The 16,174-nt window shown below is 42.1% G+C and overlaps 1 protein-coding gene across 2 annotated transcripts in view; it reads left to right on the top strand.

Annotated features, from left to right (window-relative positions):
• Nucleotides 1-2,358: 2,358 nt before the first annotated feature.
• LOC118412179 (dorsal root ganglia homeobox protein-like) overlaps nucleotides 2,359-16,174 on the top strand; it is a 25,537-nt gene continuing 11,721 nt past the window's right edge. The window contains exons 1-4 of one of the 2 annotated variants that reach the window (XM_035814897.1): nucleotides 2,359-2,684; nucleotides 6,008-6,225; nucleotides 11,709-11,797; nucleotides 13,848-13,949. In XM_035814897.1, the coding sequence (XP_035670790.1) occupies nucleotides 6,150-6,225; nucleotides 11,709-11,797; nucleotides 13,848-13,949 (267 nt within the window). In that variant the 5' untranslated portion in view covers nucleotides 2,359-2,684; nucleotides 6,008-6,149. Of the gene's footprint in view, nucleotides 2,685-3,048; nucleotides 3,165-6,007; nucleotides 6,226-11,708; nucleotides 11,798-13,847; nucleotides 13,950-16,174 lie in introns of those variants that run through there. The other variant, XM_035814898.1, reaches the window with a different exon arrangement.

Raw genomic sequence — 16,174 nt, 5'->3', positions numbered from 1 at the left:
GATGACTGATGTGCCACTAGGCACTTCAAGGTGAACAACAATAATAATAAGAAATGTTTACAATGATAGTAAACATCCCCATTAAAGCAGTAGTTAGAGCACGCGAGGAGCTTTATCACGCATGTCACTGAGTTCAGATCTGGAATAAATTTGGTACTAGTTGAGCCACTGTGCACTGTGCATTCATGTGCACATGTATATATAAACTGTATGTTTCACCGGCATTATCAGACATGGACAAGTTGGCATTGAATATATAACGAACACGTATATACATACTGTAACGTGTGTAAAGAAAGGTATAAGCTAACCAGGTAGAGTCAACTTCTTTGTACATGGTTGGATGTGCTAACAGATAATTTTTCTTATACACAGTTTCTTTGCACTCATCGTAAATATGAGCATATCCGTTGCATTTAGATATTCGAAAAAATGTACAATTTGATGCTGTTCAAAGGTATGATATTGACAAGTTGTTCTTGAGCATCTAATGAGACTCCATAATGGTTCCCCAGCAGTGCGGGTTGCTTGATGTATCCGCACGGGCCCACGGTACCCAGGTGTCTGCAGAAACACTTCTGCGCCGGTACATTCGGGTTGAAATGAACCTTAAGTGGATTATCTTCTTTCTATTGCATCTTCGGCGTGAGGTGGTTCCCACTGCAGAAGGGCCCCTCTCATTCCACACATACGGGACGGGTGAGCGGACGGGAGGGCCATTTTTCTTCAAACGGGGAAGCCACTCGCAACTTAGAATCTTAAGCTTTGCTTTGGTGCCCCCTCTCTCCTATCCGATAAGCTATACGCTTCCTTTTGATTACCTTCGCCAACAAGGTTACGTTTTCGACAGTGTGCGTGTTTGCGCACACACGCGTTAACACACACAAATCACACACATGCATACATAGTTTATTGCATAAACATACACACAAACACGCACACACAAACATGCGCGCGCACACACACGCACATACATACAAACTAGCACACTCAAACAGACACACACACACATACATACATACATACACACAAACACACACACACAAATACACGCAGAATACAGTGAAACGACTGACACAAACTCAAAACACAAAGGATCGAAGATAGAATAAAGAACCGTAAGCACTTTTCAAAGCAACTTGATTGCTGGCAATGGATGATGCAGTGCCGTACATCAATTAGTCCGATTGGATTGTCATTCCACAATGCCTGACCTACTTTATTTTTGCCGTCACACTTCCTTGTTTCCATCTATGATTATATATGTTAGACTAGAGTTCCACGACCTCATACCGTCACATCAAATACAAATGATCTTTATCTCCTATTTCCAAATCACAAATGTTGCAGCCAAAACACATGACCGTAGCTCGACCAGAACACGAGATATTAAAACGGGACGTTCTGCTGTAGTACCATAGAAAGCCACCAGCCAATAAAATGTAATCTGACCGCTTGAGTAACTGCTTTTTTAAGTACAAAATCTAATGGTTTTGACGTCTCATCAAGACCTACTTAATACATCAAATATCAACATATTCCATTCATGCATTCTATTATCGTGTTCGCAGACATACAGAAACGAACGCTAAAAACAGAACCTTCTTGGCTAAGGTAAATATGTAGCTCAGCAGCTACAGTAGCTGAGTGTGGTCCAACACTGCGAGCGAGTCCCAGAAGCACAGGTCTATGAGGAGATGTACACTCGTCTGTGTTCTGGAGCTCCCACGGCGTTTTGCGGCGGGCACCGGTAGACTATAATGTATCATCAAAACAAATAGAGACGCCCCGTGTATTATTACTCTCCCGTCCCCGACAATGATTAGTGGTGATGAATTCGCCATGTTTCCGCTTCGTTACAAGCGCTCTGGTCGCTGCCGTGGAGAAAGCTTCTCCCGTGTGGGGAGAGATGAAATACGACAGTGTAAGCCGGCGCTTGTCTTCACGCGGACTGTCGACACGATTACTGCATTGTAAGCCATTCTTCCCTCTTCACGCTGCCGACTCAACCCCGTACAAAGTAACCTGGCTGGAAACAAGATTAATACCTCCGGCTCGCAAAAGTCATTACTTATACGAAATGTTCGATGAAACTTAATACGATTATGACTTTTCAGTTTTCATTACAAATTGAGTTTCCCAGTAACGACCTTGCCTCGCCTTGGGCGTAATGGCTTAGCGGCGTTGCCAGCCCATTATGCTTCTAAATAAGGAGCTCATGATATTGCAATATTTATAATATCATGACATAATTACAAGGTGTCTGTAATTGTGTTTGAGGCTCATTAAACAATTAATCCGCGGCAGGTATTATGTGGGCTGGTTGCCCCCGTGACTGTTCTACCGAACGTAAGCGATATTGACAGCGGATCGCTTTACACGAGCCGCTTTCATTTGTACGGCTACCAGGCGGTATCTGTGCGGGCAGTCTACGGGACGGTTCTAATCTGGGAACAAGGTCGGTCTTCTCGCACCATTCATCATTAGAACAGACTGGGGAACTGTCGAACAGGGTCTGAAGGGGGCGAGACGGAGTCAAGGGGGAGCTCTGTGGGTGAAGGTACGTGAGGTACGTCCTCACCGTATGCCGATCGAACGGTCGGCGGGATTGATCGCCACATCGGCCCGTAACAACAGCCCACCCGTCTCGGCACGCTGACCCGGAGAGGACCCTACACGTGCAGGTAATCAGCCTTGTAATGTTGCCTGCGATAGACTCTCACACCGTCCATTGCCGAATTATGTGGTAGAGAGGGCGTTGGACCCCCCCCCCCATCTCGCCACTGTGGCTTGAAATTATCTTGGAGTATGGAGCGGGCCGCTGCGCCACTGGGCTTTCTTGTAAATATTTGATTACAAACTTTGCTGATCGTCCAATATATCTATTTTAAGGCCGCCCAAATAATGCCGTTTCGATAGGCCGGTGCCACAAGTGACAAATAAAATTTGGGTGATGAAATTATTGGTGCAGTCATTGGTTTGGATTGGAGCGGGAACCAATAGTGGGGCAGGGACGGAGCGAGGGAGCTTAGGCAGAGCCTTTATCCGCGGTCAGAGTGAGGGCTACCGCCGCACATCGCCCGCGGCACTCTAAGGTCTTCCCGCCTGCTTTACAAAAATCTAGTCGGTCACCAAATACAGTAAAGTAGGACTGCTACAAAAAGGTGAGTCCTTCTGATCAGCATATTATTGTCTCTTTTCTCTGTGTTATTCTTTCTTTCATGGGCTGAAGCTACAGAGATCAACGTGGTAGATAAAGCAACTGTGGGGATTTACGTAAAGTCGTACATCTAACTGTTCTTTACTCATTTTGTGAGCATCTAGATGTTTCAGATTGTCCCAATACTTTCTGGTCAGGCCTAAATTATTGCTAATATTTATCCTCTACATCATCCCTTTAACCGTTACCTTGTGACGTGTGGTGATTCTTCCGTGGGATCTAAATTTTTAGTTGTTCCAAGTTGTGCGGGTTTTCCCAGCGCGCGTCTGCGGTTTTCACCCCGGCAATATTGTCGATGCTGCCCGGAGGCAGGGCAGGACCCGTAAGTCCCAGTTGATTAGCCACTGACACGAGTTCGACAAGGACCAGCTACGAGGGACACAATTAAAAGCGGAATTATTAACCGCTCAAAGGGGGAAGGCACTATCATTTTTCACGACCGATCTATTTCGTGTGCGTGTGCAACGAGGACACGCTATGACTAGTGCAGCTTTTGATGGAAACCAAATCAAACATGTCCATTCGTGGTATTGATAAAAAAATACACGAAAAATAAATATGATTATCTTTCAATTACCCATATGGAAGAATAACAATCTAACCTTGCCAACGTTAAAAACAATGCGTTCATGTTTCCATAGCTTTGCAGTTAATTTTGGCGATGTTGAAACTGACTTATTCTGCCTGTGGTTATGGATAAACGGACATAAATCATGTCGGTGTATTATCGACTTCTTTGCAACAAGATCTCCGGTGGATAATGTTTTACGTCCACGGAACTACCTTGTTGTTTGATTGTCTGCTCACTTATTACATTGTTTTATATGCATAAAAGGCAAGGAAAGCAAGGGTCAAATATTCATTATCTGTAATAAAAATGAAATCATAATATCATCTTCGTTTTTATGAATAGACAAAAGCATATGTTTTCATGACAAATATCTAATTGGTTCCTGGAAAAATCAAATTGCAAAAAAAATTTATTCCGTAGCAGTTGTTATTAGAATAGTCAATAGAATAGAACATAATTGTCTTGTACTGTCTGTATATTTTTCTAAATGCTATTAGATATAATAATTAGCTTGCAAAAAAGGAATTGGCAACATTGGCACACGGATGTCATATATTGTGTTCCGATGAAGATAATAAAATCTTACTTGGGGTGGTCAATAAGTTCTGCGATCTGGACGTAACCCAGAAAAAAGGTGCACATTTGAAATTCATCACATCAACCCTGGTACTTTGTTCACAAGGTGCTGGATACGTGTACTATATTTTGCTTGTTAACTTGAAACGGTTTCTACATTTATGACTGTAAACTACATATATCTGTATCAAAATGTACGTATTGTGTGATTCTCAAACTTTGAAAAAGAATTCTGCAAGAAGAACGCCTGAAATGCTTTATTCGAATGATACCAAAACGTCTGATACTTGCTAAACCGTGAAGGAATAAACTCACGATCGAATAACTGTTGAGAAAAAAAAAAACTGTAAACGTTATCAGCAACCGAGTCAGCGATATGATGAAAAATTAAGGTCTTTGTTTGATAAGTACAGTTTTGAAGAGCTGCGCTATACCATAGTTTTTATGGACACCGCACGTACCCTGATAGGTCCAGATGTTGTGTCCTTGGGAAAGGCACTTTACACCAAGTCACCTATTTTACTCATTTACAACACGAATCAGGTGTAAATGAGTGACTGGCTTCGGGTATTGAAGTCCCAAGGAAAGGATGTTAAAAGGAGGCACAGTTTTTTTTATCGAAGCTACACCTGGAGTACGTTAAAGAACCCACCACACTTAGCAAAGAAAGTAGGGGGCCATCCCAGTTTGAGTGAATCAAATAAATCTGTCCAGATATGCAACTTTCGTACTGTTTAGTGAAACATGGGTGCTTTAGGTGACTTTCCGAGTATCCAGTAGCAACAAAAAAGTGAGTACGGCACTGCAGCAGAACATTGTAAGGAAAGGACGCTTGCGAACAAATATCCTACATCTTTAATCCATTAGCTATATATCACCTGAATTATTTCTGCGGATGTTCAACTTGATTTACATGGATTCTCTTGGAATGAGAGAATAATTTGGAATAATTTGTTACTTGCTTCTCATGTCTTTAAGAAACATTTAGCATCTACGTATGTATTTTCTATCTAATCTAAATTTTGTTTCCGATTTTCTATTACTTGTTGTAGTCGAGTCATGGTTGGGAGCCTCATGCATGTAAACCTATGTTTCCACACATTCAAGTTTGACTTTTGCGTACCTGTGGGGCTAAAGCTGAAATGTGTTAGGGCTAGTGTGTGTTTGTGTTACATGTTGTGGATTCAAGAAAGGTTTATGATCTAGTAGATAGTTCCTAATGGTTTGCTTTGAAAGCATTTTATAAGAGAAGCAGTCATCATTCCGTTTTTTGTGCTTGAGGTATATCTCTCCTCAAATATGGTACATTCGTTTAACGTCCTACCCGAGGGACGACTCTAACCGAAGCTACATACTCATTTTAACCCGAGGTCAGTGAGTTAAGTCGTGCAAATTACCATTCCCAAATACATAACGTTATCGGGACATGTCAGGAGATTCAAACCCAAGACATCTAGGCTCTGGGCCACAACCATTGTTGATGTGGAATCCCCGATATGATATCCCGAGGATAAGTCTTGCTGCAGGACTTTGGAGTTTTTTTAGACTGTTAGACGAACATACCTTATACATGAATTCAATACTGCATAGTTTGACTTAATACATTAACTTGTTTATCTTACTTCAATTTTTTTCTGCAGTGACGTGGACTAGATAAGTGCTTGCGGCTGTCAGGTCTCGCCAACAAGTCTCGCGAGAGTCTAGCATTACCACAAAATCGCGCGAGAGTCAGGTCTCGCCAACAAAGTCTCGCGGGAGTGTCGTCTTGGATCTGACGAGAGCATGTACTGTTTCCACTACCCCCCGTTCCCCAGCCCAGGACCTTTAGAGTACGACGCTGCCTGTGGAAGATTGCCGTGTAAGTATCTACCAGTTAGCAGTATACGTAACTATCTAGCTAACTGGCCACGCAAAACTAACTAGCAACATGAACAACATGTGCCATCGTGTTGGTGTAACGGTTAGGCGTAACGGTTTCAGGTTGGTGTTCGGTTGGTGTTCGACCCAGAGGTCCCCTGGCATGCCACCGATGTTGTACTCTTGGAGAAGGCACGAAACACGTCTTTCCTCAGTCCACCAAGATGTAAAAATTGGTAGCTGACTTTGGTAGCTAAAAGGCCTGTTTGTTTCTGGCTTCCATATTGGAAAACAACCCACTGTCCCTAAGGTTGTAACTTCCTTCACCGTACAAATTACTGTTCTTTGTACATGTGGCACTGCTAAAATAAGTGATAAACTTGAGTGACGTGCCACATCATCCTTATCTGTCCAAAAGCATAATGGATAAAGAAAGCAACAGTTATGGTTCCTTCCATGGTTCCTTCCATGGTTCCTTTAACTTATTATTGCAGGTTAGACTTAATCTTTGCAGCTTCTAACCTGTTTGTTGCAATAGCAACATATTGAAGTTATACCTACCTGCCAAAGTGCTCAGACCAAGGACTGGCCCCTTACTTCCCTCCGTTAAGTTCCTCCATGTCATACCATCCTGTGCTCTGGCTTCCACTGACGGGCACTGTCCCAAGACGTAGTCCAGTGTCTTTTGATATGTGGTCCTTCCAACGCTTAGCAGTTATCTCCGTGGTGTTGGTTTTAGACTTTTTGGACAAGGATATTCGGTAGCTTCCTCATTACATTCCCAAACAATTTTAGTCTTCTTAACCGGATGGCATCGACAATGGAGTGCTCTATCCCTAGTCTAGCTCTGATTCTGATACGATCAACGACTGTAATGCAGAGAATCACCCTTAGGTATCAAATTTCGAAAGCTGATATTAGAAGCTCGTCTGTCTTTTTCACTGTGGTTGCACAAATATATCAGCGCAGGAATAGCACATGTCAGAAGCTATAGATTTCAAAGCTTCTGTATGATATTGAGATATTAAATAGTCTTCATTATTTGCCATATTTGCTCTGTCCAGCTACGCAGTACTACTCAAGACGATAAAATTTGAATCCTTAAAAGTAGTTATCTCATGGTCAAACAATAAACAGATACCCTTCAACATCCGATATAGAATACACCGGATTTTCTTTTTATCAGGCAAGAAAGATCAAGCTGGATCTCCCTGCCATGTACTTATAGGATATTATAGTGTTAGACTGACACCTGTTTCTATCAGTCGCAAAACATAGCCAAGTGCCTTGACACTGTAAAAGTTTTCCCCACCAATTAGGTTAAGGAGTGAGTCTGCCTTTTTATACCTTCCTACAATCCGGCTTTAACAGGAAAGGAGGCCTACATGTAACGTTACGTGTCAAACTTTCTGGAACTGGAGACGTTGTCTAACGCCCCCGCAAGGCAACTTTAGCTCTTTCATTCAAACAACAGGAGCTAATATACTCATAAGCATCAACCCCTTCTTAACTTATATGTTTTTTTCCTTTGGACTATGTTAAACTTGTTTTCATCTCATTTTCATATGACGTTTTTCAAACTTGCTGCTCAACAGAGCAGTGCTCAATGTCTCCAGGAAGAGGAAGTGGATAATACCCGAAGCTTCTGGCTGGTGCCAAAATATATCCAGTTGGTTGAGTTACCGTTATCTTGCGTAGTTTTCCCTTCGCTGTCCTGTACTCCTCACAGCGAGCAGGAGAAGGCTGGCCCAAGTGTCATAGCAGGAATGTCCTTCTAAAGTCGTTTTCATATCATCCAAACGATAGGTAGTGTGTGTCTCCGTTGACATGTGGTTGCTATCAGAGCTGGGGCTATTGTGGAAGGCTGTTGGTGCTATTGTTTGTCAGTAAGCAGAATAATCTAATAGTAGTTGCGATGTTGTTACTCACCTTGTAGTGCCCTGTATATGTAGCATATAGGTTAGCGTGTTTCTATAGCAGGTACTTTTTACAGGGAGGTGATGCTAGCACCTTCTCGAACACGGGATGTTATTTTATGCCCCTTCCGAAAGGCTTTTGCAGCCCCAACCGAGATGTACTTCCCAAGATCTGAATCCGTTACCAACTAATTGGATCAAGCAGCTAAACGTAAGGCTGCTACCAGCTGAGCTGTAGGGACATCTAGCAATAGTTATGAAGTGTCCTATTATTCTGTAGATACCAGCCGAGTCGATTTGACTTCGAGTCTTAGACCTTCGGTTTTATTCTTCGTCCTCTGCGGTTGAAAATTGTTTGAAGCAGGAGATCTGTGTAAAGCTTACCCTCCGGTAGGCTTGGCACACTCATTTATCAATGACGTGGCGATCTGGTGTCCCAATTACATAATTACCACTTGTCCGACGGAGCCCCGTGTGTACATGTATAACTGTACCGTCAGGTAAGCCGGGTTACCGCTCTATTTCTCCGCGCTTATCTTTCTCACTGACAAAACCCCGCCATGATGTGGTCGCTGACAGTCGATAGATCTGATGTGCTGTACAAACTAAGACCCTTTCCAATATCGCTTGATCGACACCTCAACAAGGTGTTTGAACCGGAAGTGATATCTTTGACGGTTTTTAGTAGTCCCATGTTTGTGCACGTCTATCACAATGGAATTAGAAAGACATGCGTCTTCAATATGGATTTTCCATTGATCCTTAATAACAATAGCCGAAGATGTAGCTTTCTTTTTTCATCAGCCACCTCTGAGATTCAAGTTCAAGTATATTTCTAGAACATGTGTTCAGAAATCCCATTTTCTAGCGTCTTGCAATTATTACATAGTCTCTCAACTATTACATACTTTAGGAAAAGGTCAACACGTCTCTCGTGTGAAACTATCTAAAGCTAATTCTAATAAATTCGAATTTTTAAAACTTCTCACATATTACCGATACGGTTTTCTTTTATCTCATTCCTCATCAAACAACCCAGACGCGTCTTGTTTTCAACGATTATAATCGCCTCCCTACAAGCACTGTATCGGCATCTTTAACTCCAACACATTGGGGTTAAGATAAGGTTATACAGATACCATCTAATACGTTTGAAGCCCCTCGGTCAAAAAGCAAAGATAAGACAAAGTTAACGCTTCAATCAGCAGTTTACGATTCTCTGCGTGCAAGTTTTGCATGGTCAATGGGCGGAATTTTAAAGAGTTACTGAAGTAATAGGTTATATACAAAAGATTAGGGGCAAGAAAAAACAGTCCGCCACGACACCGGTACCGGCAAATGAATGTAACCCGTATTGTACATATATACCAACCAGGTTACATATAAGTACGGGTCACAACAAAAGAATAGATTATAGATACATGTAAACATAGTCAAGCCACTTTGACAATTATGATATACGAAATCAATTCGACTTCTTTTCGTTTCTTTCAAAATCAAAGGTTTATCTCAACTCATTAGAAATATGAATTTGTCTGTTTTACTAGGTACAAGAAGTAGCGAAGTAGAATGTAACAATCTTTTAAGATCATTTCTCTCTTTCTTGTATAATTTGCATTCTACGACAACATAGTGCTCATCGTCTATTCTGTCTAGATTACACTATCAATATATTCGTTGTTCCAGCGGCGTCTGGTTATGTCTTCAGCTTTCAGTGTGTAACTTGGCAACTGATTCTCAGTTTTGTGGCGATAAACCTGTGCCGAAGATTGTCAATATTTTACTTCTCCATTATAGATGAACTTGAACAATCTATAGGACCTCAATCAGTTTCAGCGAAACCACTGACAAAGCAGTCTGTGGCAGTAGACTTCAAATTCACCGGCGCTTTTATTGACAAGGAAGCAGATCCTCTGCTCGATAATTGGGTTCTAAAATGACGATCCCGGAGGAAAATTGCCCTGAAAAACCCCTGCGTATGTCTGGAGAATTCGACCATTTAAACACCCGGCGTTTTTACTTTTCTAGCCACAGGGCGCGCAAAACCCCGATGTCACCACTAGAAATCGAAGGCGAGCTCGGCGGGACTGCGTGTTGCGCCCACGGGCGATCCTACCGCGCCGCGCACGGCTCCCATTCACCCCGCGGCACGCTACCACCAGAGGCAGCTCCTTTGTTGGTTGACTTGTTAATTGAATTTATCTTGACAATAATTGGTCGATAATGCAATTACACAAAGCGCTTTGGAGATGGACGCCCGATAGAGAAAGGCAGGCTCGGAGGGACTTGAGCGGGCGGCTCCCTCTCGGCGCGCGGTAATGGAATATTTAGAGTATGTCAACAGATAGCAAACCGGGATTATTACTCTTTTGCTGATTGCAGTGTCGGGGGAAATGCCTCGGCGCGAACCCTGATTCAATACGTTACGTTTGTGTGTCTGTCAAGGGACTGGCGCTCCCTCATGCGAGCTTTGATGTAATATCGCGGTAATGGTGTCAGAGTTGGAACGAGTCAAAAGTTGTTAGAGTATGTGGGTAAAGCATGGGGAAAAGACGGGATGCGGTTAGTATAGCTGCCGTGTGTGTGTCGGATTGCGGTGTGGCGTAGTTTAGCGGGTATCTCACTGGGCCGCGTCTGCTTGCGAAATGTATTCGCACGCTAGCTCCAACAGGCGTCAATTCGTTGCCTGAAAATATTTTTTTCTAATTACCAAAAATTCGCATTCTTTTATCTGACGCGGGTAGGCTCTTGCTCATCTGAACTTCAATCGCAATGCGTCGCACGTTAAAGTGACCATAAGGGAAATGTGAGAATTCGCTACATTATCGCAATTTTCGTCGCAGATATATTACGTTTTCTCTCTCAGGTCTTAAATTTTGTAAAGGCAAAATTTCTATGTAGCAGAAATACAGAGAATGTGTTGGAAATAGATTTTTCAACACTTTTATCACCAAGATGGCGGATCGAAAGTTTTATGTCCCTTGCCAGCGCTAGCCGTTGATAAAAAATGCTATGCTAAGGTGGGCAGGTTTTGCTAGGGTCGGTCGGAAACACATTTTTTTTCTCTTAGACCTGATGCAAAAAGTATTGCAAAGTCGAGAACTTCGTCTGTCGCTTTGAAAACGGCCGTAGTCTTAGCACGTACCTGAGGTAGTGGCAACGTCAAGGCTTCTCTATCATAAGGATTAACCACAGCAAAAGCAAACTTTATTCAGCTGTATTTGTTATAGTAGATGTAGATGAGACATTTATGTGATATTCTAGCGGATGCATCTATAGTGAGGTCGTCACACGACGAGTCGGATTGCTGCGATAAGGGAAGCGCAGTTTTTGGCCTCGTCATCGTCAACTGCATGCATAGGGCTACAGAAACCTCTAGTGTTCTGGACTACCAAAGTTGCAATGAGTACTTCAACATATCCCTCAATACCACGGTTAAAAACGATTATAGGTATACAAACGAGTAGCAGTCTGTGGAAAAAATCTGAAATGATAGTATGTTGTTATGAACTTAAATAAGGTCATAAGAGTCACAGCTCTTAGTTATCATTGATATTTTTTCATCCAGATCCTCCCCTCCAGTACCCCCCAGACTTGGAAGATGGTTTCGCCCGGCGGAAACAGAGACGGAACAGAACGACCTTTACTTTACATCAGGTATGGGTTTCTGACACATTTGTTTACAACAACAACAACAACAACAACAACAACAACAACAACAACAACATTATACACTTTTATTTCGTAATGAAGGCAACATTTTTCCGCAGCTCGCATCAGTTGGGTTTTTTGAAGAGGTACACAATGTGATGTGACTTAAGCTTTAAATCATGTTCTCCTCATTTATATTGCCATGCAAAAAGTTATGTAAACAGGTTCAACAAAACTAGACCCCTTAATGTTGACTCCTGCAATGCTGTAACTATTTGTATGATCAGCTTGGCCGAAATTTAGAAAAAAAGAACCTATACCTTGTACCTGCCGACCCTGTCATAAACAAGACCTTAATCAGAAACACAGCATTAGAGTTAAGGTAACGGAAGGTGACTACAACCTTCTTTTGGAAATCAGAAAACAAGACAGTTTAAGTCTCTTCCACACCAGATGGTGTATGGGTCGGCGACCATCTCTGCTTCAATAGCCCTTGGGACACACAAATTTGTTCAATTACTACAGGGGTAGTCCAAGAGTATCGGAGTGTGTGTTCATCTATTATACTCTTTCACAAATGCCAAGAGTGCTTATAAGCAGATAAAGCAGTATGTGCCATTTAAAAAATATTTGATATGACTTGGCTGGGAATCGAACTCACGACCTACTTAATATAAGGTGAACTTTCTAATCACTTGTCCATGGCACTACTTTAAAAGCAGCATATATAGGGCGGTGTAAAATATGTCTTATCGATCGACACGCGGTTGTTTTACTACGCAGGAAGGCAGACTGACTCGTCCATTCTGTGAAAAAGTTTTGTCGAGTGGTTCCGACGTGATTCACTTATCTAATCAGTCACAGAAGTCGGCTTGCTTTGTCCGCCGTAATCGACATTCAGTGCCTTCCTGACTAGATTGCAGAAGTAATTGAATAATAACGTGTTTATGGTGGCGGTTATTGGGTAGGCTTTATCGGATTTTACCGCGTCAGGAAAGGAAGGTTTGGATGCTTAATCCAAGAGGCTTTGCGAACAAGACGTAATCGCATTTCCGTTTTGGGGTACAGAGCTCGCTTTATGGCGCATGCGTAGGTCACCTAGAAAGCACAATTTGGTTAGAAGCGGATTTAGCGCTGCGCTGGAATTATGTTCACTTGTCTTCGAATTTTGTCTTCAACCACAGCGATTGGATGGATACTAGTACACGGTCTGGCTGATTGTGTGGGACATTCCATTCTAGTCAGAGGGGACAAGATCAGATTCACCATTACCGCTATAGTCTAAATGGAGATAGGGATTATTTGGTTGTCCACAATGTGTATTCTTGAAAGCTTGGGTGTAAATCATTCCTTCTCATTATGATGTAGATTTTTGCAATTTTTGGGCCACTTACACTTTCCTTAAAATATTATAATGATAACAAACTACAAACCAGCATATTGAAAAGAAAAGCCGCAAGAACATTCATAAGCACATAGATCAAAACAATACATGTACCTGCCATGAATTAGTACAGCCCCTCTCAGAAACTATCATGTCTAATTAACGATTTATTCTACCAACTCTGAAGTATACTTCAGACTGTCACTTCGGACAGACTTTTCATTGCAATTATCTTCCCACTCACTTCATGGCAATCTACCTACAGTACATTCAAACACTACAGAGACCAACAGCAAAAATACACACCGAAAAATAAGACCTCGCACACAGAGTCATTGATACTGTAAAGGATAGAAAATGTTCTTAATGTCTAATAGTTTTTTTTCGTATTCTTATGAAAGCTAACGGTGATTATCATATTAAGGAGTTTAATCTGTGATGGAAGTGTGACGTCAGCAACGGGTCAACCATCCCTTAACAGAGACGGGGGGGGGGGGGCGATACCGACTCCCAGGCACATTTGACCCATTGCTGACGTCACACGTCCGGTCAGGATACATTGGTCATTTCAACTTGTGATAGGTTAGAGGACTAACCGTTAACTTGTTGCCTAGGACGTTTGTACGTAGGAAATAGTGTTTTAAGTATTTTTGTATGTTTGATTCTGGCTAGCTGGAGCAGCTTGAGGCTGTATTCGCCCAGACACACTACCCAGACGTGTTTACTCGTGAGGAGCTGGCGATGAAGATCAACCTTACAGAGGCCAGAGTCCAGGTAATCATCTTTCTTAGTCGTAGTTTGGAAGTTGTCTGTTTCGGGAAAAGGGCGTCCTGGATCAGAGGTGAGCCCTGGTATATATGACTTTACTAATTCCTCTTGCGAAGAAGTAACGAAAGATCATCTTTTCTTGTTTTACTTCGGTGGTGGATCGCCGCATTATTTTGCTGTCGGAGAAGCAGGTTGTACAGAACCAAACGCCGACATAAAAACTATTTTTTTTTAACAATTCAGCTGAATTATGCACCACACATGTACGACGTACGACTCTCTAAGGAATACTTTCAGTTTGCGATTGGCGCCACAATAGCACGACGTATATGTGTGACCGGACCCTTCAACATGTCCTGACAAGTCTTGTTGGGGGGGGGGGTGTAAAATGTGAGTGCTATATTTACGAACAGACCAAACAAGTTTCTGTCTGCGATAAACAAAGGAACAAAACGCAATCGGTTATTATGGTTATCTGACCAGTTTTGTATTGACAACCTCGCTACGTGCTCACCAGTACCACTAGCTCGATGAATGCTTTTGTCCCATCATTAGACACAGTCGATGTTAGGGAGACTGACTAAATCATCTATTCATATGAAATCACGGCAATATTGGATCAGTCGAATATTTAATAAGCAAGAAGTTATCATAGTATAGATTATCCTTCAAACACCATATGCAGCGTATTTTTGCAACTAAAATACACGAACGTGGTCCAAAACATTGTGTTTTGATAAGTAACACATTATTTCAGTGAACTTTGTATATGCTTTGATTTGTCAATATAAGAGAAATAATTTGACATATTTAGGTGTGAATGATTACTGTTTTTTTTATCATGATTCATACAAAACTCTGAAGGATTGATTTTTACACTAAGGCCAGATTGCTTTGGTTATATGGATGACATCCTATGGTATACCTAAAACTGGAGCGAACGACTGATGAACACACGGAATATGAACGATGAATTCTTTATTTTTGTTCTTTCACATCTTCTTCGTCTTCTTCTTTTATTTTGGAACTGACTTTGGCATAGTTGGACATTTAGTAACCGTTCGTTTCTACATTGTTTTGCAATTTACGGCATATGTTGGCCCACTTTGGAGCTGATTTGTACGAATTACAGGGTGGTTGAAAATCATTTTTGGAAAATTGATGCATGCACTAGCGGGTATTACCCTTATAATCAAATCAACATGGCTTTACGGTAGAAATGTCATTTGATTAGAAATGTTCAAATATACGATTGGAATTCAAATTCAAATTTTTCTACAATTTGCTGGTTCTTTGACTTTAAAAGAAAAGTGACTTTCTGCTTGTCCGTGTAAGTGGAAAGTTGAGATAGGTGATGGTGACTTCTTTGAACAGTAAGGTCTTGTATTGTGGTTAAATGGATTCTATAGAAAACATGTCTTATTCTTACACTGCTTAAGATGCCCTGTATCTACTTCATGTAAAAGAGACCACCATGGAGAGCGTCGTGCATATTTTCCCCCATCGCTCTGTGTGTTTCCTACACCTCCTGCTTCGCTACACAGCGCTTGGTGCAGGGCCATAGCTACAGTTCTCCCTGCCCCGCCCTGCCTGCTGACCTCTGGCAGGGAGCACGCGCGCACGCTTAACACATGCCCTCCCCTCTCCCTAACCCGCATGCGCAGTAGGACCCATCCCGACATGCCCCATTAACGCCCGCCCTCATCGCACTTTAATTTCATGGTTCCCTTCCCGGGGTATGAAACATTACCTCACGTCATTAATACCATGTAGGTTGTGCTATGTGTGGCCGCTTTTATAGAATACCATATGATGACATATGGACGCTCGCATTTTCCGCTAGAACGCCTTCACACAAAATGGTCTCGGGGCAAATTTTTGAAACAAGCCATAGGGTGGTGTAATCCGCCATTATCGCAAACGTTTTGGTGGTGACCCATTGACCTCTTCAGGGAAAGGTTACAGAAACAGGAAAACTTTACTTATGGAACGTACATTCAGACACACACACACACACACACACACACACACACACACACACACACACACACACACATTAACACAGTACAGCATACCACATCACATCATACAACACCACACACAGTTTCATTATAGTGTATAGCTTCGCATCGATAGCATCACCACGGTACAGCATACCATCCTGTACCATACTAATATAAAACCACATCACACCACAACACTCTGATCTGGATCATTACAACACGCCATAG

The sequence above is a fragment of the Branchiostoma floridae genome, chromosome 3 (genome assembly GCF_000003815.2).
Source record: "Branchiostoma floridae strain S238N-H82 chromosome 3, Bfl_VNyyK, whole genome shotgun sequence".
In the NCBI taxonomy this organism is placed as follows: Eukaryota; Metazoa; Chordata; class Leptocardii; order Amphioxiformes; family Branchiostomatidae; genus Branchiostoma; species Branchiostoma floridae.
This window is presented reverse-complemented; position numbering and strand designations above follow the sequence as displayed.